Raw genomic sequence first — 24,902 nt, forward strand, 5'->3', positions numbered from 1 at the left:
CCAAATTATAACCTCGGGATTACATATTTCATTCTTGGTGTAGATTCACGTTTTATTTCTATGAAAAAAGTGCCAAGGAAACGACAAACATAGGTATTGACATATAACTTCAGCTCTTCAAATTAAATGAATACGTAATTGAAGTAAACAACTCAATGAACGACCATTGGTGAATATTTACCATTGTTATAACTCCAAATTCAAGTACGTTTTTCCATTAGAGGAGAAAGTGTCACGTGTCGTGGGTCGAAACCCACTAGCTCCCTAGGGAAACTGCAACTTGAACTTTCGAGTCGCACGTGATCAGGTCGTGCACTTAAAACCGCGGCAAATCTGTGGGCCAGCTGGCGCCAAGCAAATAATTCTTTCGCATTTTTTTTTCTATTTTTGAGTTCGGAGGTATGACATAACATTTAATGACTCGTACCATGGGGAACAGTGAGTTCCGTTTCCCCTCGACCTCAATGTTCCTCGTGGCGAAGCTGAGGGAAACATTGAGGTCGATGGGAAACAGAACTCACTGTTTCGCTTGGGTTTCGCTTAGGTGCTTATATCGTCACATTAGTTGATTTATGGCCACGTGGCAATGGCTGAATCTGAATGTTGTCCTGGCTCCGAAGGTTAGGGGAATAAAACAAAACAAACGAATTAATCGTCCGTCATCCTCGATGTAGTTTCTTTCGATTTATTCCCACAGGCCTCCGAATCCAGTTAGAATTTTAATATGTCAAAATTGTCTTATTGAGCAATTGTCATCCGCTATCCCACTAATCACATGTTTAGTTGACTTCTCCTATACTTATAACTTTACAATGAACTCCACCTACATAACTAAACACTTAATCATTGGTCTCCTTAAGAAACAGTTAGTTTTGCTTTTCCGAGAATCCCGATGTGTACCGAAACTCGAGATTCTAGAGAAAACAAAACTATTTCCCTCGGGACCAGGGATGAAGTACATGATGTTCACTTCGCCTTCAGCAAATAACTGTTAATTAAAAATCGTATAAGCAAACGAGTTGAGAAGAAAGTTTATCACGTAGAGAAACTAAAGAAAGTCAACCTGAAAGGATACTATTAGAAAAAAAAGTAAGAAGGGTTGATGACCAGATTAATTTTGAGTAGGCCGAGTATGTCGGCTGGCAAATAAGATGTAAAATATTCTGCTTGTTGTTCACTCAACCGAGACTGGTGTACGTCCTTCTCCAAACGCTTCTCTCGCTTCAACAGCTGCATGAAAAATTTACTTAACTTATTTTTACACAGACGGATTTACACGGACGGATTGGAAGTAACAGCGAAACGCTTATTTATTACCCGAGCATGATCGTCAATAGTTAGGCGGTGGCTCCAATGATGAGCGGCGTGCTTTTGATCGTTTTGATGTTCCGTGTAACCTGGGCGAGCTTCAGATCCTGAGGCAAAGAGACCCAACAACAGCGCCACCAAAGATAAGATCTTCATCCTCGTCCGACAAGTAAGAACTGATCGATAGCTTCCTGTTTGTAGTCTGAAATGATCGCTACCGAACACGTCTTTCTGTAATCCTCGTGTACTGTAATTTTTAGGCACGACTACGGCCTTACCCTACTGTAATTAAACCCGCCTTCTTAGCTCTTAATTGGTCGTAGAAATGGGTTCATTTTGTTTACAATGAGACATAAAGTATATTTTTATTATCTTTTACGCTAAGGGAATAAGCCAAGAGAACCCACGCCCAGTTGCATCCATTTTTGAATACCACACATAGCTTAAGAAGTACTGTTCATTAATTTTTTTATTTGTCATTTGGTAGGAAATGACAATCAGGGAACCCTGTTAAGGCAGGTGTTGACCAGTGTCTTTATTTTTTCCTACTTTCCCTCAACTGAGTCTTTGTTTTCTCGGGATTTATTTTTACTACAAACTTTTCCACTCAAAAGAAATCTGCAATAAACTGTACCTATTTTTTATGAGACAGGAGCGTGTGAGATTTTTGCCATTTTGGAACCACGAGTTGAACTCAACTCAGTTAAGTTACAACAAAAATATCTCATAAAAATTGTCAAGATCAAAAATGGGCTCAGTCAGTTCTAGCCATAGTTAATGACAGGAAATGATTACGAAACCTGGCAAAGTTCTTTGTTGTATGTTTTTGTTGTCTATAAATAGGGCATCGATTTTGGCCATTTTGGTTATAAATAGGGTGTGGTTTATGAACTCTAGTCTTGAACTGGGTATGCTTTATGGAAAAAGCTACTTTTTCATCTTCATCGATAACACCATCAAAAGCCCATCATAAACTATGTTTAAGGCAACAGTGCAGCCGTAACGGTCATAAATAGGGAATCCAGTTTTTCTGTCAGGTCATAATTCGGGTAGGGAAAATTGCAGATTTTGGTCTTGAAAAGGGTAAGGCTTTTGGGAAGCGGGCCGCACACCCCCACCCGATGTTTTTGGCAGTACCCCCTCCCCCCGGGCAAAAATTCCATTAGTAGTTCTTGAAAAATGTGGAAGAAACGTGACTGTTGTGAAATAACACTCACAACAGTCCTCATTGAGTAATGTATTTGCGTAACTCTTTGTTCTCTTTGTTTAAGCTTTGAAAACACCTTCACCCTGATGTATCTGGTGCGTTAAAAATTCGATTAGGAAAGTACAATACCAGCTTATTTTCTCCAGGGAGGTCCAAACAATTCGTCACCGTTGTTGATGTGGACCTATTGTCATGTACACGATTTCGATTGGCTCACGTTCAGTTTTGGGTCTTTTCGATTCAGAAACCCACTTAAATTATATCGCAACCGTCGAAAGTCGTGTAATTTCCAGAACAATTGAAAACCGGATAGGTACACTGTTGGCCTGTTCGTTGCCTTTTTGAGAAGAAAGAACGCCTTCCTTTTTCATCTTTGCTACAATGGTTCAACAAACTGACTTTGAGAGTAACACGTCTCACGATAGCACACAAGCAAGTGTGGATTTTGATGTTGCAGCAGCTAGCGATGGACAGTTTGAAAATGAGGTACAGTACATCGAAATAACATCAATAACCCACTAAACATAGATAATTTAACCGTCAAAGTAACTCTTAAAAAGATCTCTTTAATCTATAACCTAGTTCATAGGCTCTACTGAAAAATAAATGAAACGAATAAACTCAGCAAAGGTTTTGCAAGTTTTCACGGGGTTTATAACGGTCACAGATGCTTCACTGTAAACACTTTCTTATTAACCATCCATGTAACGGTGTGAATCACTGAAAGAAAAACTCTACAATGGCCTCGTTATAAATGGTAGTTCTAGTCTTAAAAAGTCCTAAAAGCATGAAGGCCGGTCGCCGTGAGAATGACAAAACTTTATTTCAACCAACAAGTTCAAAGAGGTTTAAAAAAAATTCTAAGAATGTGTGAGCACGTCATTAAATCTGTTGAGTAATACTAAGACAATGATTGTTGACATTTCAAAATTATTAGTCATATTATAGTCGGTGATTCACATGTCGATAAGTGAAGTTTCTTCACAGATCAAGGAACTGTGTGACTCAGTCTCAAAGCAATTTGAAGGACAAACCAAAATGATCTGATATTCATCAAACTTATTAGCTTTCACGGCTATCTTTTTTGTCATCGTGTCACGTGATCTCTTTGCAAGCCATAGCCAATTTTTCTTTTTTGTTTTTGTTCATGTAACCTCTCAGAGTCAAACGGGTGAATGAAACCGTGCTGTACATGTGAATACTCAAATGACACCTATGATTGAGAAATATGATTGAGAAGTAGTTCCATGTTATGGTGATCTTAACATAAAACCCTTGGCTTGTCGATGTCTAATTAAAGAAAGCGCGGACGACTGACCGATATTGTTCCTATGATCATGAAGTACAGAATATTTTAAAAAATTAAACTTAGTCACTGTTGGGAGTAAAATTGTCAGCTGCACTTCCTAAGACAAAACACTAATATGTTTCAAGTTATTAATTTCAAACTGCCTTAAATGGCATTCGGTTTGATTGATGACAAATATATTCACCTACCATTACAAGATTCCTCCCACATCATTTCAGTTCATTTACCTAAGGAACGATGTAAACACAATGCTATTGATTTAGTTTATCAAAATGTCGTGTAATGAATTTTTTTTGCCCTTTAGCTGCTTTTCATCATCGCGGATACCCAATTGACCGGTTGACATTTTAATTCGTCCTGACAAGAAATTTCTCGAAAAGTTCTAAAATCAAAAATATATGGAAATGTCACAATTTACTCAGCTAAGTACTGACAAGGAGATTGATAGGAAACATGGCTTAATAATTCTTGTAAAACTTTGCAGGCATTTTTAACAAAGGCTAATGAACGAGGAATTAAGAAAAACATCGAACAATAGAGGAGTTCACGCTCTAAGGAGCATTAAGGGTAATCAGGGCAAATTTACAAAGAAGCAAAACCGTAAAGCAAATGTTTATCTTTATATTTCCGTTCTGATTTCACATTTGGGGACGAAACATATACTGTAGACGGAGAAACCTCTTTTCTACGTTTACCAGCGTTTTTGAGCAGGATTGTTGTGGGCGTAGGAATTTTTTTACGGTTAAATCAAGTCTTAGCCGCTCAAGCCACAAAAATAACATCTCCGTTACACTGATAAGTAGGCTAATGCATAGCTCAATCAACTCGAAAACGGTACTAAAGGTAGAAAAGGGGTTTCGCTATTTACAGTAAAAGTTTCTTCTCGAAAATGAAACTATGAAGAAAAACCAGGAGCCATGGCTCCTTGCCACTCGAACATAAAATTCATATCTTCTCGCCACCGTGTAATATCCTCTATATATTTTGCGGCTTTGTTTTTTTGCAATCTTGCCCTGATTACCCATAATGCTCCTCAGAGCGTGAACTCCTCTATTCACCAGAATATCCGAACACAAAGCGGCACAGATTTATTCGGAAACTGAAAACAGATCTGGGAATTCACTAAAGCTTGTTACCTTACGTTTAGGCAAGACTTTCCATTCAGCATAACAAAACTTTCAATCCGGCTCCATGAATTTGTAAACTTTCGCCATGACGGCTCAATCATTTGCCACTGACTGTGAGATTCTCCTCGAAGACCTCTTTTTCCCGAAGATCTCTTTCACCCTTTCGTAGGGCTTTTGATAGTTTCTTTTTGTCTCCATCACGTCAAGTAATTAGGTCACTTCTAAGCTCATAAGCTTGCATGATTGACCACTGACAATTGACGATGGCATTCTCGAGGTCATAGATAAAGTGCAGAAAATCGTTCTTCGTTGGACTTGTAAAAAGAATATGACGTCCAACTTCCCGAATATTTCAAATCCTTCCATAAACCTTAATCCTTTGCTGCAGTTTTTCAGAGTATAAACTACTTAAGAGGAGATTATTTGAGGAATAATTCGGCTCGTTTGCTCTCTTCACAAGTTTCATTCAATTCGGAAAGTAAAACACCGCGCAAGCGACCCGCGCCAGAATTTTTCCCGCCTTTTCGTTCACCGCTTCGTTTAGATCACACTGATATGTCCACCTCATCCAGTTGATTTCATGATTGCAAAGAAAATTGAGCGGTTTTCAACTATCATTAAACCAGAACCGAACCAGTTACTTACAAATTAGACTACTCAGCCAATCTTAAACCGTAGTAAAACCAAAACCAAAACCAAACTAATTGCCTGACACTTAGAGCGGTTTTCAATTGAGTGTCGAAAGTAATCAGGGAACTACGTTGGTTTTGGTTGATTTGTTTTTCATTCTTTTTGCGATTGGCTAAATAGTCTAATTGGTAAGTAGTTGGTTTGGATTTGGTTTTACGACAATCATTTTAAAACCGCCGCTCTAAGTAAGTTATTTACGAATTTAATAAAACAAGTATTCCACTCGCGCCTGTTGGATATGAGATGATTATCGTTAGATAATCATCACAATACTCATATCCGGCAAGCACGAGTAAACTAATCGTTTCTTAAAGACGCCCCCAAAACAGAAATCTAAAATAAAATAAAAACGCCCCAGAAAACTGCGCCTACGCTTACCATATTTTTGGAGAAAGGTATAATGGCTCATATACCATGATGGCTAAGCCAGTGAAAACTCTTGAATTCCATAATCTAATGATAAAGTTTTTTAAAAAAAAAAAAAACTGATATCGAACGAGCTGTCGTGGAATATTTGTTACATATTTTCACGCGAAATGAATTTATCGACATTGTACAATGCGTGGTAACCAAGAGAGGATAATCAGGAGAAGATCATATTTTATCACTGATACAACACGATCGCACGTACGTTGAAGTGAAAGAGAAAATATTTCTAAATTATGGAATTTACAATTCATCAGGTTGCCAGGTTTAGACTGCTATCTTTCGACTCTACCAACAAATTCTACAACCGTCGTGGAGCGTATCTATTTACTATCCTACTGGTTCAAAATTAAAAACATAAAATTATTGTTGATAAAACAGGTAGCCAACTAAAAGATTACGGGAAATCCTCTTTCAGAAAAAGAAACTAGATTCCAACTTCACTGATGTCAATCATTTATTGTGTTGTCGTCTCTCGTATGTATAGCATAACTTAGTGAAGTTAAAACGGCGGCACTCGCAGATATTACGCATGAGTCAGTGACCTACAAAGGAGGTTAACAGCGAACATTCAAGCTGCGGGTTCCTTTTGAATGAATAATTTATGCTGTAAATTAATTCAAGGAGTGACAACCACGCGGAAACAACCGGGTTCGTCGCCGAAGAGAAATCAACGTGAAGCATTTTCTGTTCCACTGAAAATGCATCGCTCACATTTTGTTAAGGCGAAGCCGTCATATCCTCGATACCAATCGATAATGCCACCACCAAGACCTGTGCCTAAAGAACCAGCTTTCTATATTTCGAAAGTGACGGTACGTGTCTTCATTGAGACAGAAATTATTCGGCTATTTAGATGCGCTTTGAGGAGAAATCCACTATAGTAATCAGCTAAGGCCATAAAGGCAATATTTATGTGATTTTTGTGTTACGGTTGTTTTACAGATTCAGCTTGCTGGAAGCACAAGAGAAATTAGCCCGAAAAAGGTAAAAACCTCTCGCGAACTATCTATTAGACTCGCTTAGCTCAAAATACTTTGTAACTTTTACACTAACAATTGCACCCTATAAAGTAAAAATTAAGTTGTAAATTAAAACTATATTTTCTATTCTCGTCAAAAACTCAGAGAACGAAAAATAACAGAGAATAAGTTGAGACTAAGAGTCGAAGGGATATTTAGTTTTCGCTTCCTAATAGCATTTGTTATGATAAATTTGTTTTTCTGTTAGTTGATAGAACTTTGGGTTAATTTTGACTTCTCATATATCCTGATCTTGTTGCTGATTTGTGATCAGTTAAATCATTCTAAAGTTTGGTCTTGTTCAAATCAAACCGATGCCAAATTAAAAAAAACCAAAGTTGTTAACTCTGATTTGGCTCGCCTTTAAAGCATTTTTGAATATTTATGTCTGAAAACAGCTTGTTTTACAGCTCACGGCGGGAACTTTCTCGTTCAAAAGAATCACAAAAGGCAACACCTGTATTCCTTGGAAAACATAAATATATCGGATTTCTTCTTTATTTAAGCGCTTATCAGCAAACTTTTAAAACCAAATGCTCTTAAAAGTTAGTAAATAAAAAAAGCTTTATAAAAGCCTAGTACAGTTATGAGTCTCGAAGTAAATTTTTAAAGTGCTGGCAATTCAACCGAGAAAGTATAATATCTAGAACATTTTCAATTTTTGCGTTGTTTTTGCGAGAAAAGACCCCCTAACTGTTACATTTAAATGTAAATTCAGAAGCGTTCAATTATCATTCTGATCCGTAATCTCCGGAGATATCCAGAGCACTACAGGAACTGAAATGAGTCTGCGATCCATTCTTAAGGATACTCCTCAATGCAGAGTACAATGATGTACTTTTCGAAATTACTTGAAATCAGGAGCAGAGTGTAACTGAAGTTGTTCTGACTGTCTCTCAGTTTATTTGGACCTATTTGGGGATTCTTTTAAGTCTCAAAAAAGCTCAAAAATGAGTTACGTTTATATCTGGATAGCTCAGTTGGTAGAGCACTGCAGCGGTATCGCAGAGGTCATGTGTTTAAATTCCGTTCAAGCCTGAATTTTTTTCAGGCTTTAATTGCACAACTGCTTAAGTTGTGTACATAACTGCGATGATCAATCATCAGTCTTCGTATCTTTTTCCGCAGTTCAAATATATGATCTTTCGTACATTTTTTTGCGTTTATATCTAGATAACATACCGGATTTGGAAGATGTAGGGTTGAGAGCTGAGGATGGGCGGAGAAATTTAAAGACTGTAGCCGCGGAAAAAAAAAGAAAACAAGGGGAATCTTGCCTTAAGTCCCAGAAACACAAAATGGGACCCATTTTTGGCCCATTGACGGAGTCATTTTTTGAGGTGCTGTAAAAATAAAAAGCATCATTCTTCAAACTGCGTTCCTTTCCCCTCATAAAGAAAAAAAACACGTAACTCTTTCGATTTAAAGGAGAATTTTGCTACTGGTCTTAGGAGAGGTTGAAAACGCTGGAGAGAGCAATGGCCATAGAAAAGTTGTTTGGGGTTCAGGCTTCCGGGATTTTTTTTTTTTTTTTTTTTCACACCGATAAGTAGAATGAGAGAAACGAGAAATGTTGTTTGAGTTACAATGCAAGGAGACGAATAAGGTTCCAGGCTTAACATATAACACGTCGCTGCTTGCAATTTACTTGACAGTTGTCAACCTCACAAACAAGCCTATCGCCTCAACGGAAAGAGAGCAATAATTCTTACACCACCCCGGAGAAAACCAACTCCAAGAAGAGCTTGTCGACGTCAGCGTTGAACCAGGGATCAAAAAAGTCAGTGGAGGGTACCCCAAGGACTTCAACACCTGAACCGCGAAAGTCTACAAGCCCGCCAGTCGGACAGCAGTCCCTCCGCGGTTTCCATCATGAGAGTATTTTGTCCAAAGTGGAGAGTCTTGCAGACAGACGAAAACCGTTTTATGTGAGTATATGACTGTTGCAATTTTCCTATAATAAGAAAACTTAAGAGAATTAGGTTCCTTTATTTTGCATTACGATGTATCCGCAATGATAAGCAAATGCTTCAAAGAAATAGGCTAATCACAGAAAAGTGGCTACATTTTCAATTTAGATCCAATATAAGAGAAATGTTTAGCAATTGTTATTTCGAGTCAGGAATGTCAATTAAAATGCATAGTAAACATTTTCGGGTTATTTTCAGGTTTGACATGTCAGCGTGGGCTTTCTAATCCTGCAGTTCACTTTGTCTTTAGTTTATATATTCGAATGCAAATCTTGTATCTCATGTAAGATGTAATTATCTTTGATAGTCATGTAATTATCTCAGATCGTCAAAGATATTTTATTACATCACACTCGATTTAGTTTGAGATTACAGTAATTTACGCCTGCCAGGTAAATCAAAGTTACATATACCTTATTCAAGGAGGTCGGATAATTTGGGACCTGCAGGGGACGGCATTCGAAAGCACTTCCAGAAGGGCCCCTGACTAGGAAAAGAAGGAAAACAATTTGAATGAGACCCTTGTGAAACAATGCATTGACTTGCTTATAGAACTAATCACGCAAAGCGACGCTTGGCGTTGAAATCTCGAGAATGTTGAGAAGTTAATTCAGCTTACACGCCTTCTAAACAACAACGCGCTTTCACGAAATACGAGACACGTAACCTTTTCGCGCGCGCCGTCGATGTTTGAGCTAAGAAGGAATTGACGTTTTCCACGCACTGTTCTATTCGCTCAAAGTTTGGATGGTAATTATATCAATCTCTTTCTTCTAACTTCTCGCTTTGTTAAGTTAGAACAACGCCACGTTTATTTGCAATTGAACGCTTTATTGCGGTTTCACGTCTAATAAATTGGAAGCAGTTATCGCGTTATTGTGGTAAGGAGTTAAGGTATTATTAGTTTAGGCACTGTGTTTTGTTTTACTTCGCCTTGTTGAAGTTTTCAGTTAGCTCATGAAAGGAAAAGCGCCTTGTCGAAGCAGAGTTCCTAATCGACTGACTTGTCGTTGTTCATTTTGCCAAATGCCATAAGAAATACGTAATATCAAACACGGAAACCAAAATTGGGACAAAACTTTCGCAGTACTTAGAGACACAACTAGTACATGACATCGTAATACATCGTGTCCCTTACTTTAAAGTTACGTGCGGCTGGTCAGCATGATTATAATGAACCAAAACACAAGTCAGTGTAAACAGATACCTTAGATCAGCGTGTCACGATGATAAGTCATAAATTGCATGTTATGTACATGTTCAAACTTTCCTTGAAATCGTGGATGAACTAATAGATGAGTAGTGTACCGAGGTAAAAATACCTAGCATTCAACAACAGCGGACCAAAATCAAGCTTTCAGGAATATGAATGGTTTAGAGTGGGGGAAGAGAAAGGATGAATCACAAACAACGAACTTTAGGATGTGGCTAAATTGCTCGCTATACGCAGTATGTGAGGATACTTTTTAAAACCTGATGTCAAGTTCACTAAAGGATATTCGTGCAGTGGCCTAAAATAACCGTTTTAGCTGAAAAATTTTAGCTGAAAAGTTTCAAAACAACAACTCAGGGGATAGCAAAAATTAAAGTTACCGATAAAATCACGTGTTTATTAATCATCCAGATTTAAATTCCTTGATCAATTCAAAAGGAACGAGTCGAGAGAGTGACAAACATGTTCTTGAGTCCTGACGTGATGTTTCAGCCTGCTCAACTTGTTTTGTGGGCCAGATATGTGCGATTATCGTGATTACACTGTGTGCTTCATAATAATTTTTATTTAACCCTTTGAATACCAAACTTTTGCCAAAAAATACCGTTTTTAACCGTTTAGTCAGGTTTTTTAGCTGCCATGACGCTAAATAAGCCTAAGTTGTGCTAAAAAAGCTTTTTTTTTTTGCTAAAAGAAGAGCTTTTTCGAGGATTAGGTACAAAATTGAGCAAAACTTCAATTACGGGCATGCGTATAAGCCAATTTCGTTTGTTGGCCCTTTCCTTTCTGTTTTTCTCTGCCCTTTTACACTGGCTACCTTTTGCATTGTATGCTCTTTCTGGCTGCAGTGAAAAGTTGGATGTTAATTACGGGCCAAGCCTAGAAATGGACCTTGATCAATCATAGGCGTTGTGGGCCATTTTACCACCGTTTTTGCACCAAAACTGATAACCTTGTTTTTCGATTTGCGAGGTCGAAATGTGGTCGATATCTAAACCTGACCATTGTGCGGAAAGGGCTAGCCTAGCACTACTATCAGCTTATCAAGAATATCTGATGACATTTAAATTGATGACGTCACAAGTGGTACAAAGAGCACGACCACTAATTACGCATATATGCGTAGTTGGTATTCAAAGGGTTAAGAAAGTGCACAGTCTGTACGCATGGTGTTTCATTGTTGGCCAGACTTATGAGATGGGGCAATTTTTTTGTATTTTTTTAAGTGTCGGTCATTACGGTCTCATTTCAACAGACTAAGCCTTTCGTTAATGGAATCGAAGTTTTACTACCAACAAAATTGCAAAACAGCGTAAACAATCACAGCGGGACATGCACGTATTCGGACTGGTGCGTCTTACGAATGGTGCATATTGAAGGCATTTAGCAGCTAATGATAGTTGACAAATTCGCCTCAGTCCTTAATTTTTAAATCCTGAGTTGCCAGGAAACGGCTGGTGTTTTAGGATGGACTTTCAGGAATGGCTACAAATGGGAATTGTCTTTTATGAAACCAATAAAACAGCAAGCAACATGGCCGAGTTGTTTAGGGGGCTGGATTTGAAATCTGGAGGTCCCTGGTTCTAATCCTGCACCCTACCTTTATCTGGATTTGTTCTCGGTAGCCCCGAGTTCAACTCCTTGACGGCGTTGTGTAAATAGCCAACTGGTCAGCCTCCCACCAGTTGGGATCCTTATTAGATTATGTTAGATTTGAAATATTTGTTTATTTATTTACAGTGTCCCCAATTAGTACCACAGTGCTAAATACATTTGATAATTAAAGTTTTTATTTTACTTATTTAGTCATTTAATAATTCTAGCTCTCATTGAATCGCAGGATTCCACAGCGACCAACGACATAGATTCGACACATGACTTGGAAAAAGAGAAAATCAGCATTCCTCCCTTAGAGTTCACAACCCAACGGTCTCATCGAGATGAGTTTTCCCTGAAGAAGCACTGGTACTATGATATAATGCAGCGAATAGAGGACTTGAGCTGGAGTTATCAAAACTTGGAGGTAGAATATTCCTTCTTGGAGAAGCTCATGGCTGAACAAAAAGAGGATCTGAAGAAGGCAAAGAACTGGAGTAAACGACTCCCCAATCAGAGTACGTCGAACAGAGCAAGCAAGGTTCACTGATGACTGAAATGATATCAGGAGTTTGTACATATCTATAACGTGTACAGTAATCGGACTTTTGTCTTGTTTTTAAACGGGTCATGGTAGGGAGTTTAAGTAACCACGACGGCGACGCCGGGGACAACGTTAGTTTGAAATGATTTTATACTTTACCTACGAATCTCGCGGTACTCTGAAGTCATTTACTTTGTTTATCACTGTCAAAACTATAACGAAACTAAATCTGGGACAGAGCGATAAATTCGAAATAAAAATTTAAAAAATTAACCGTCGTGGTTCACGTTCTTTAGAAACGCAGAATTTGGTCATTGCAGGTTGTTGTTTTGCAAAGGACGGCAAAGAAATGTACCAATAATTATATCGCGCGTGCACAGCCATTTTTTCTTTAGCGACGTTGCCGTTGCCGTCGTGGTTTTCTTGAACTCCTAGTGATGGGACGGACAGCTGCGTTGCTACAATGTTGGGTTGAACAAAGATCAAGTACTTATTTCTCTTTCTAATGCTTGTACACTGTAAAGCAAAGTTGTGACGAGAAGAGAGAAGAGTTAGTTTAGAGCGGTTTTTAAATGAGTGTCGTCAGACCAAAACTAAAGTAATATAATCACTTTGCCGGCAAATCACAAAGGACACAGCAATCTAGTGAACCAATCAAAAACTCGAGCCAAATACATATAGCTGACGCGTAGCGCGAGGAAACTTGTGTGGGCGAGTCACGATTGTTCTGGTTTTCTGCACTCAGTCAAAAATAACTCTATTGCCCTGGTGGTCTTCCGTTCTCTGAGATACACCACTAATAGAATAGTACCTTGCTATATTAAGTAATTAAGGAGACAAGTTTGATCATTTAGCCGTAGAGCATTCGCCATCATTGGAAACATTACTCCACCGGAATATACCTGGAATATTATTCGAAAGAAACGTTAGGAGGCTCCGCACTTTCTATTGAGCTAGCCAGAGCTCTGCAGCTTTTAATCTCTATGGACCTTAATTGGCAAAGACTTTCGTTCAACGTTTTGTCAGTATAAATATCTCAAGAAGGAAGTCGTTATCTGGTTTTTTATGTAAAATAGAGCTCTTCCTCGTCATTACTTTTTTCGCTAATTTATTGGTTGGTCTATTTGCTCGGTATAATAACAATATTATCGGTAATGTAATTTGCAGTGGGTAAATTTATCAAAGTTTTATTTTTGTCTTTCTTAGATTAATCTATTCATGTTGTTATTATTATTATAAGATTGCTTGTTTTTTATGACTATTCAATAAAATTTCGCTTTATTAGGAAATTATCTTAGTTCTTGTTACTGAAATCAGAACTTATCTTGTAAAATAGCTAGCAAACCCGCGCTATCAAAGTCTATATCCGTAAGCGCACTCTCGTCAGCTCCTTGAAGAACTCTTTAGCTTCTTTCGTACTGTCCAAACTTCCTGCGTGCATCGTAAATAGATGATGCACACTTAAGAATGAATCAGCTGTTAACTAGCAAACAACCTTTTTGCAAGACTAATGCCAAGTCCGAAATTGAAGATATATATAAACAATACCCTCCATTTGGCGGAAAAATCATGCTCGGTTATTTGCCAGCGGACTTTATCTGTTTCGAGAAGCAAACCCCTTTCAGGAACAGGCAATGTCCAAGGACAAATATCCGAACATATTTACGTGCCCAGTGGAGGCTATTGTGTTAATTATCCTTCAAATATTTTCCGCAACACGGATATCACTCGGATATTCCCCAGGCTTAGTTGGGGTATATTCACTGACTTGTCGGGCCATCAGCTTGCGGTACACTAGCCGATCTTTTATCGTGACTAACCGCGTTGCGGCTTGGGGCCGAGTCATCCAAAATTAAGAAGGCGCCTATTCCACTGACGTAACTCTCGTGACATTTCCTAGTCGGCTGAGGCGCTCGCGAGCCCCGACAAATTGTCTTGGTCCACTGCACACTAGCCGACAAGGCCTGACGAGACGTTTTGAGGTCTGGCACTGTCAGATATCGCCCAACAAGCCCCGATCTTGTCGCAGACTTGTCTGAATTAACCGCACACTAGCCGACCAGTGAAGATATTTTGTCGGCCGACAAAAAATCGGCTAGTATGTGGCGGCCTTAAGTCTCGATTCTGCGCTCCTATTGTTGTTGCGCCCACGTGCGCTAGCTTGTTCGACAAAAAATGGGGTTTGTTTTAATCATTTATCGACTTTCGAGCCTATATGCGAGTTTATTATACACCTACGGCTGCAAGTAGTACTGTACAGTATTTCAAAACTTGTTTCTAGTAGTGACTGTCTAGTCAATGAAGGCGGCACTTCTATTACAGCTTCCAAAACGTCAGAGCCTGAAACAGGTATAAAACGCACCTGAATTCCTTAGTTATTAAAGAGCTGAAGTCATTTTATCAATTTGACAGTACCGTGATTATCTAATTGAGTTGATTAGGAGCGCGCAAATTAATCGGCAGAGATGACGTCATAATCCTAATATTCTTTAATGGCCCATGTTATGGCCAAATAGACATGCCTTTTGTAGCTACAGGAACTGCGGGAGAGAAAGAAAAAGAGATAGTGTTGTCCCAAACGAGAAGGTATGAGAAAATTCCGTTACGTTTACACAGTATTGTCTATCAACCTTTATTTTGCGTTCTTTTGATTGAACAAGATCTTCTGAGCGTGCGCAGTAATTCACGAACGTAACTTCGTCATCAAAGCTTGTCCCTTACCGTTCTTTCAAAATGATTCCAATTCCTTGAAAATAGTCACGATTATTTAAATTTTTAGAAAGCACCATAAATGAGATGATCTCTTCATAGTAATCTTGGTCTCTTGTTGTAAGACTGAGGAACAAATCCGACGAAAGTAACATGCGTGACTTGACAAACTTGAAATGAAGCCACTGGCCTATCTCAAGTTTTCAAGCTAAATGAATGACTAAGCGCGCGCGGTGTATGTTGCGAAGGACCTCTCGCCTGTTACAGTAAAACGTGGGAAGTCCTTTTGATAACAAGAAGATATGACAATTTTATTGCAGTAGTCGTCGGCTGTCTTAATTGTTCGACGAAAATAGTAGGAACACTTTTCAGGAGGCAGTCTTTAGACGATTTGCTCGACACGTAACCTTCGCGAAAGAGATTCATTTAGCAACCACATTATTTCCATATAAGGCTTCCGCTGAAGATCGATTAAATTTGGTTATTGTAATGCGTTGTTTGGCTTTCGCATTTTAGAGGCTCTCGTAGCCGAAGAAATCCTTTTCTTCTGGCAGCTGACCACTGAAATAATTTAGAAGCCATTTGATGATCAAAGTGAAAACCCGTATCAGCAATTTCTGCTTTCGTTTTTACAAGAAACTGCTTTAATGAAAATCATACTTCAAAACACCAATTCGTTAAAAGTTGCTAGGCAACCGTTAGTTTGTGATAATTCCGCGGGATTACAGTACTCTTTGAAGTGGGTGACTCGGCCTACAAGAAGAAACAAAACAAACTGAGAGCTTTATATGAAACCCTTTTCTGAGCAGTTTTCACGAATACCTGGGGATTAAAAAAGCTGAACCGTTCTTCTAGCAATACTGTACAATTCAACGCGTTGTTTCAAAGTTTGGCTTTATTGGTAGATCAAATATTTATTAGGTGTTAAAGTTTACTTTTTGCGCGAGCGTTTTACAACGGTTAAAATGCGTGTTGTGTGTGGAGTTAAGTTCTGCTTTTGATTCGAATACACAAGAGCTTCAGAATAACAAATTCAACAAACTTCAAAAGTATGTGGCTTATGTTTGGCCCTCATGACCTGATAATTAAAGCGATAGCGTGATCACTGTGTTAAACGTTTACATAAGTTACAGACTGTCGCGAAATGCGCTGCTTTAACGAACCTATAAATCAACAAAAATTTTCGCTACGCTTTCAGGTTATCGGCGTGTGAAAATCACTGCTATATTTAAGAGGTGATCGCAGTTATTCCTCTAAACCTGTTAATTAGACAACGTTTCTAACAATCCTATGCTCCGATTCGTTCAGTACTGTAATCACTAGCATCAGTACTATTTATGCCAACCGAGAGTTTATGGAATTCGCTTAAGACCGTTGTAGCAGTGAAGAGATTTAAAATATTCCTGCTCAAGGCTAGGAAACATAACTTTTTAAATACCTTAGTTCTCATGATGTGGCTACCTTCGCTTCTCTAAACACGGACGATTTCATACAGACTTTATTCAAACTAAATGTTTTGTTCCAACGGAAGAGAAAGATTATCTCATCAAGTCATTGTTTCACATAGGAGAAATGTTCTTGCTTGCAATTTTGCTGTTTGCCTTACAATTTGGTGCGTGCCGCACGAATGTTGACGCTCTGTTAAGCCACTGAAAACATTTCCCGACTCTTACTATTTGGATGTTAGGAAAAATTAACACAGAAATTAAAACAAGTCAATAACTCATTAGAGTAGGAACAAAACAAGGAATTTGCGAGATTACTTCACAGCAGAAAGCTCCAATAACGAGCTGGTGTGCTTGGCTTTGAAATAAGCCCAAAACAATTTCCTCTGTGATAAAGTAATCCAGGCACACAATTGTTAGCGCATTAAAATTATCATCTCTGTACCCGTGCAAAATCAAATGGCTCGGTTCAATGCTGTAGGTGATGTGTTTATAATAAGCAGTGCCTAGCAACGCCTGGAAAATCGATAAAATAAATGGGGTTGTCCAAAATTAGGAATTTATATATAGAATGCTTCGTTTTGCCTCGAGTTTCGTTCCCTGCTGATTTTAGTAAATAAAATTCAATCATTAATGTGGCTAACTTCTTTTCATAGTCTTTTCGCCTTTTATTTATCTTTGTTCCCATAATTTTAATTCGGGCAACCATAATAGATATTTTATTCTTGGACTGATAAGATGAGCCCGACTGCCATTACTTTGATCATAAATAGCTTTTAACCGTTGCCGTGGTAAACGAAGTACACAGCAAACAGCACACCATTAAATGCTTATGTACACGCGAAACAAGACTGTTCGACTGAGAGCTATTGCATTAAATTTTTCGGGGGATGTTAACTTATCTTTTTCATGAATAAAGTTGTTATCCTCTGCGTCGGAGAAACTTTTTCGATCTCTTAGAGTCTGCTGTTTACTTCATTCCGCAAAAACAGTTACATGCACTAGTGTTTCATATGTATATTCGAGTGGAAATAAGGCTTTTATTTCTCGGAAAATATAACAGGTGACAGCTCGTGCAATAACTTCGATATCACCTGTCTTGAAAACCGATATCATCAGCAGTAAGGGGTGCATTCATTAGTTTTCTGAATCTCTAACCGCAATGGATTATACACCATCTAGTGCCAATGGAAGGTTCAAAATTTTAACAATTGGATATTTATAGAAACTTTTTACCACCTGCCTGGAAAACAGGCGGATGATAATTTAAAGAAGCTCTCGTTATAACAGAACAAAATGAACCGAACAAATTGAGCTTGAAAATTCAAACAATGCTGCTGCGAAAATTGTGTTTCACACTGCACGCTATCCTTCAAGTTTATTGAAAGAGCTTATTTTTCCGCATTGGCTCAAAGAATAAGTAATCAATCTTGATTATCACACATGGGGTGTTAGCTTACAGAATATCTGCTGCAACAATACGCCAAGAAAAGGTTTTAATTGGAGGTTGAAGTTTATAAAGTATTTATGATTATTTTCCCCGTTCGGAACGAAAGAAGAACTTCTACATCCCTTATTTTTTCTGCTCTTACTCAAACTCATTCCATTATTCGACACTAAGTTGTTGTTTCTGCTTAAAAATGTTTTCGTCTCTACAAAACAGACGAGCACGTGGGTTTTCAGACGACCGGAAGTGAGAGTATCAAAGACGGTGGATTTTCCGAAGCCAATCAAAGACCAGAATTTCCAAAGCTGCACCAATAGGCGTTCGGGTGGTGGGGCCGCACGGTTACTTAGCAACTAACGACGCCACCGGATATAAAGCAAGTTTTGGTTACACTAAACAGACATATTTTCACACTCCTCGATAGCAACTTTCTAGGAGTTCCAGAAGAACTTCTTGACGACTATCTTCGAGTTTTCCGCGCTTCATTCTTACAAGAGGAAGTCATCCGTCGATATACCACGCGCTATGACTCAATCCTTCGTGGAAACAGCGAAGTTTTTAACTTCTTCGACGTTTGATCCTCCGCCGTATCTAAGGCCACCTGGCGGACCTTACGAAACAACATACACTGCTTCGTTCCAGACTGGCCGACCTTACACATCGCCTCATTATTCGTTGAGGCCGTTGTCAAGATCTTTTGAGTTCCCTTCAAAGATTCTGAACGGATCATCGACTGGCTTAGAACATTTACCGTACACTGCCGTCACCCAGCGAGCCATTCACAAATATTCGCCGCAGCAATGGCGAACGTCGAACGTTTTGAATGTATCTTCAGGGGAGAAGGAACGCGCGACAGCGGAGAGACTGCGAGATGAATGCTCGCGGCTCCGAACAGAGACTGCTCTTCTCACTCACCGTACCCAGACAGATGTTAACAAGAAGCTGGAACACCGCATCCACGATATCACCTACTGGAAGACGGAGCTGGAGAAACAACACGCGGAGACTGTGGCGGAGATCAAAGCGTTGCAGGCGTTTATCGGTCGCTTAGAAAAAGCTTTAGCGGCGACAGAAAGGCCTTTGAACGTCTCTAAGCAGTGTCTGGATTACAGAGAAAGGAGAGTGAAGATCGATTTAGTCCACGACAATGTGGAAACGCATATCAGCAAGGTAATTTCCGCAATTTGTTTTGCAGGCTATAATCTCAAGGTCCTGGCGCCATCATTAGCCATTGTACAGCATTGTGTCACATGTTATTCCACACCAGGGCAATCATCTTCTCTTATCTCACCAATTAATGATTTTAGCTAATGATTTTCAAGGGGATGCCGAAAGACTGCTGGGTTTTGTTCGGGCATTATAAATGTTTTAAGTATTTAAAATGCTCGGGATGGTTCCATTATGAACAGAGATAGTTATTCTGTGGGCGAAAATTTGTTCCCATTTTATTATAGGTGACAAATTATTTCACGTTATCGCTCAATTAAAGTAGCACCAAAAACACCTTAAAAATATTGGCCATCTCTTGATACCAAAGCTCAGGGGTTCATTATTCTAATTTTCTGAGCAGATGACAATAGTCAATACCTTGTTTTACATGAAGGCGTTTTGTTTTGTATTTCGTGGTCAGTGTGATCATATCACAAGATAAAAGAAACGTTGCGGGGAAACCCCTCGAAATCTCGCCAAATTATCGAATAAAAATGTGGAGCGTATAAAAATGAAAATCTTTTTCCTTACTTGTTGTCTATTTCGCTTGAATGGTCAACAGTAAATACCTACTGAAGCGTCGTAACGCCGACCATTGTTTGTGTACATCAACGAGAGTTAAAAATTTCATATCAATCTGCATGTGAGGTGATACGTAGAGACATTTCCTGCAATGAATCATTTTAGAATTTAATGCGAAATTCCATATCTTATCAGTAGTCTACTTTTTGTCGTTATTCAGACTGCTAGATTGTTTTTATCCTGACCTTTGTGTTACAGATGTCCCGTTATATACCGAACGAAACGAAGCTGGTTGCTATGGCAACCGACTCTCCTTTGCATGCTTGCTTGCATATCACGACTACATTCGACTTTCTTACTTTAATGTACTTACAAAACAAGAGGCGAAGCCGAGATAATTGCAAATCGTTTCCCAACCTTACTTGAAAAATCTTCTCTAATGCGCTGTTTATGTCTCTGCTTGTTCCAAACTTCCGTTATTGAGGGCAGCGAAAATCGCTGTATAAACTCTATGTTTAAATATGAGGTTCTTGGATCACCATTTCATTAATTGCGCCGCTTGTTTGTTTTTATTTAATCGTCTAGGAAGTCGAAATGATCGAAAACGTGCGAGCTTTACTCAAGAAAACGATGGATCAAGCTCATGAACAGCTGTGGTGAGTTATTACTTCTTTAATTCATTGATTCTTTGTCGCTTCAGTCTTGTGACTAAATTGACCCCTTCAAAAATTTTTCATCCAAGTAGTTCAAGATTCCACTGGTGCCAATTTTCGACACCATGTGACGTGAGTGTATGAAACCGCATCTACGTAAAACTTTGAGGTTTAACTTTAGATGTTTGTATATATTGGCATTGCCAACATACAGAACATGTTTGTGGATATTTTCATCGTGTTGCGCATAAATTTGCACGAAAAACATGTAACGCGTTCTAGCAGAGAAAATGGACTACTTTTTTAACTGGTACGCGTACGACTTAAACAAGATTTTCTATTATAATGAGTTGAGAAAATGGCGAAATGAAATAATCTTGATTGTTGCCAAGCAACCTTGTTATCGCGGGCTCGACCAGATATATCTTGCACAGCCCGCGCACAGGCTCCCGCTCGTTTCGCTCGCCGAATTCCTTATTTCGCGCTCGTCGGCTCTCTTCGCAAGCCGAACTTGCAAGCCTGTTCGCAGGCTATCATTTCATTACATGTTCGTTTTACCCAGTTTGAAGGTGTCACTTAAAAGCATTTATTGCATGTATAAAAGTTAGTTATAATTTTATTACAGTTTATCTGATTTGCACAAAAATAATTGTCTTTCAGGCTGTTGCGCTCTGCTAAAACTCTTCTGGAAAAGGACCTTGGTGATAAATATGGATCTCTGGGCATTGATGGAAAATGCACCACCCTGAATAACTTCTCCAAGGACATTCATTTTGCCCCCCACTCTGTCACAATCCAACAACAGTAAGTGATAGGACTTTGTTACATAAATTGCTGTGAAGAACTCAGTTTAGCCCTGCGAATCATTCTTTGAACTCTGACGGTTTTACCTAGCCCCTTTGTCATTTTGCTTCTGTTTCTCGATGTTAAAAATGGTTTCTAAGGAAAGAACGGTTTTGCAAGCTTCTTTTGAAACAAGAAACGGGGAGGCAATTTGTAAATGAGATGTTCCTGTTGTTCCTCACGTTAGAGGTGTGGGTACAAGCTGCTAAGATTCCATACCTAAACTCTAAACAGCCTGTGCTGTTTGCATCGTCCATTCCAAACCAACCGATAACTATTGAAAAATAACGTCTTAGGGTCGAAGGAGATTTAGGCCCCACCTTGGGCTACCTTAAAACCGGATAAACAGGCCAGTCTAATCCCTCAAGTCGCTCTGTTTCATTCTTCTCACGAAATAAATTAAAGACATGTAAAGAGGAAGATGTCGTTAAAACGTGAAACCTTTTAAATACAATTTTTATTAGCAACTTTCTCGCGCTAAATTGCCATTGTTCCAACTTTTCAGCTCCTTCACTCCGGACGAATGGGAAGCGTATTCTTCAGAAAACATTGCCAAAGCTGAGCGAGAACGCAAAGCGTCCGTGGCTCTACGATCAGAGATCAATGGAATCTTGATGCAGACTTACGTTGACCTGAGGAACATCTTTGAGACCGTAAACAATGAGTTCAGCAAGCGCATCGAGGAGACACTGACTGCCAAGAGGTCTCTTGAGAAGGAACTGGCCAGGGTAATGCATTGTTTTGTCTTCCTTTTTTTGTCTTTTTTTTGTCTTTTTTTTTGTCTTTTTTTTTTTTTTTTTTTTTTCGCTTCTTTATCTCAAAGCGGCATAAAATTCAAGGCGGAGACATCCTTGTCAAAGAAATACCTTACACTGCTACTCCTTTAACCAAGGCCACCCGACAAAATTCCGTTCCAATGGACGAATGAAACCCTTGGAAGTTCACAACAGATTTTCCGCAAACTATTAATCTGACCAAGCTGCACATTGTAGAAACGGTTATTGTAACCATTTTATCGTTTCAACATGCAGACATCCTTTACCAATGTTTTGGAAAACCGCGCCAAAAAGTGACAATAAACCAGCTCCTTTAGAGACTTTTGCGAAATTTTCAGGCTGATTTATTCTTCAATAGGCTATGCTGGAAGTAACACCCTTTTGCCCAATCTCATTTAATTTTCTTGGCGTTTCTACCTACGCTACCTTTGCGCAAATGCAGCGGTGATGAAAGCAAGAGAGCTTTCAGTACTAACGCCATTTTCTTTCATTACAGGTGATGGACGAGATAGCGTCTATGGAAAATAACGTTATGTAGCGGTGATGAAAGCAAGAGGGCTTTAAGTACTAACGCCATTTTTTTTCATTACAGGTGATGGACGAGATAGCGTCTATGGAAAATAACGTGCGCGATCTCAGACAAGCTATTGCAGACAAAGAAAACCCTCTTAAAGTTGCTCACACCCGTCTCGACAAGCGCTCCTTGAGACCGAATGTTGAGCTGTGTCGTGATCCAGTGCAGTACCGTCTGGTCGGAGAGGTCGGAGAGATCAACGTCTCCATTGATCGCCTGCGCATGCGCTTGGCTGAGGCCGAGGCTTCCTTAATGTCGTTGCTAAGGAACAAAGAGCGCCTGGAGGATGACATCGAGGTGAAAACCAACAGCCTTTTCATCGATCGAGACCAGTGTATGGTTATCAGGCAACAAGTCCGCCATATTTCTCACTAAAACAAAGGAAAGATTTTAGTCAGCTAAGATGTGCGTTAATGAACTCAATGATGTTTTAAGGTCTAATTTTTATTTAAAATTATTGGCTCGAGGCAGGAGACTTTTACCGGTATCGATGAGTTCCTTTCATAAATTCGTTGTCTTGTGACAAATTTTAAAAAAGCAAGTCAGGAATAAAGAGAAAAGGAGAATAACTTTAGCAGGAACTTCCTTGTACATGAAGTATCTAGCTAAGAACGGATGACAATGAGAAACTCGAAATAATGTCCAAACGTTTTAAGTTGGTCGAGTTTTATCTAAATATTTTTCGGCATGCTCTCTTTGACCGGTACAGGAATTTTACGGATAACTCCAGACCTTGTTTTATTTCACTGTAAGTCTTATATCTAAGTGCTAAACAAGAACGGGGAAGATACGTTATGGGATCCAAATGTTTATGTTCAAGGTCGAGTCCTGCCTCTCTTGCTTTAAGGATCTTTAAAGGAGTGTTGTTCTGCACAAAATATGCACCTCTGTAACTCGAATTAAGTAACAGGAATTTCCCACTGCTGCATTGAAATTGAAGAGAAAATGAGCAAGAATAAGGATATGGTCGATAAGGAACATGTTTGTAAATTTACTTATAATATATCACTAAACAAAACAATGATGGCTTGGAAATGTGAGAGCAAAGCGCTTTGAACGAAGGCTAATGCTGAGGCAAATTAGAAAGACGATGGGTGGGGAGGGAGGTCAATAATATCTTTTACAAGTGTTCGATTCAAAGCGCTCCCTAGGAGAAATAATGAAAAGCTAGACTGTATTTCTGGTTGTGAATAACTTTGTAATAAACGTGCAATAAATCACTTTTTATCACTAACTCGTGAGGTCACCTTCCTAACTTTAATGAGCGAAATATTTCGCGAGTAAAGTTAATTTGCCGTACGCGGGCGCCCAAAATCCCGATCCACCTCCCCACCCTATCCGGCCATCGTTTTCCGATCAGAAACCCCGTTCGCGGGAAACTGCATTCATCGAATACGCTCAGCATTTGTTTTTGTCAGACATTTATTTTAAGTTTACCACAGCTCAGTGCAAATAGTTTCTTTTTTAATAAGTATTATTTCGTTTTATCTTTCACATCTGGGTCTCATACCCTCTTTATCGCCAAGGAAGATTTTATATTTCGTTTGCGAATCGCTGTTTGAATTTAGATGGGTGATTAGTAGTCCCCTTGGTAGAATAAAGATCAGTTGTAATTTCTTTGGAATCTACACGTGTTTTTGCGATGATGTTTTTTACCGTCTGATTATTATTTCGGGTTCTTTAAATATTTTTTCCGTTTACCCTCGAGAAGTATGATGTACAGGTCCCCCAAGTTCACGATACTCGAGATAGAGCTAGATAGCGAATACGACAAGCGTTCATGAGTCGAGCGTGACATTACAATGAATGAATGAATACTTTATTGAACCTCCCCGGTGAGGGCTTTTCTTTTTGGTTGTTTTAACGACCAAATACTTAATACTTAAAAGTACTCAGTTCTAGGTCTTGTAGTTGCGTAGCCAGCGTAATAGACTACGAAGTCTCGCTCCGTTGTTCGAAAATCTGAAAGAAGAACGCAAACAAACACAGGCGAGGGTGAAGTCACGAGTAGCGCGGGCGACGGCAAGCGGCTTCGCCGCTCGCCTCTGGGCGTTCTTCCCCGCGGATTTTTGAGCAAAAGAGAGACTTCTCGCAGTTTACCGGCGTAGCGGGCAATTCTTATTTGTTTTGTTTTTCGGGGGCGGAAATATCATGGTCGGCAAATCTCCAAGACAATAAGAAGAATGGCTTGTGAAAATCTCGGTTTCCTTTCTATACAATGTATTAAAGGGTATCCTCTCTTTTGTTTTGTCTTTGTTGTTGTTGTGCCTCTTGAGTTTGAGCGTAGCCATCGAGAGGTGCCTGGGAACTAA

General features: G+C 39.1%; 2 protein-coding genes across 2 annotated transcripts; both read left to right on the top strand.

Moving 5' to 3' along the window:
• Positions 1 to 2,896: 2,896 nt before the first annotated feature.
• Positions 2,897 to 13,396, top strand: LOC145493574 (uncharacterized). The gene is made up of 4 exons (XM_081473069.1): positions 2,897 to 3,001; positions 7,013 to 7,054; positions 8,742 to 9,017; positions 12,113 to 13,396. Exons 1-4 carry the CDS (start codon positions 2,897 to 2,899, stop codon positions 12,416 to 12,418), a joined length of 729 nt encoding a protein of 242 aa, XP_081329195.1. The 3' UTR covers positions 12,419 to 13,396.
• Positions 13,397 to 18,271: 4,875 nt separating this feature from the next.
• LOC145491944 (tektin-1-like) lies at positions 18,272 to 24,488 on the top strand. Its single transcript, XM_081471247.1, has 5 exons — positions 18,272 to 19,183; positions 20,330 to 20,400; positions 21,058 to 21,201; positions 21,746 to 21,968; positions 22,609 to 24,488. The coding sequence occupies exons 1-5, from the start codon at positions 18,539 to 18,541 to the stop codon at positions 22,963 to 22,965; spliced, it is 1,440 nt and encodes a 479-aa protein (XP_081327373.1). The 5' UTR covers positions 18,272 to 18,538; the 3' UTR covers positions 22,966 to 24,488.
• The last annotated feature ends 414 nt before the right edge of the window (positions 24,489 to 24,902 follow it).

Source organism: Orbicella franksi, chromosome 7 (assembly GCF_964199315.1).
Source record: "Orbicella franksi chromosome 7, jaOrbFran1.1, whole genome shotgun sequence".
In the NCBI taxonomy this organism is placed as follows: Eukaryota; Metazoa; Cnidaria; class Anthozoa; order Scleractinia; family Merulinidae; genus Orbicella; species Orbicella franksi.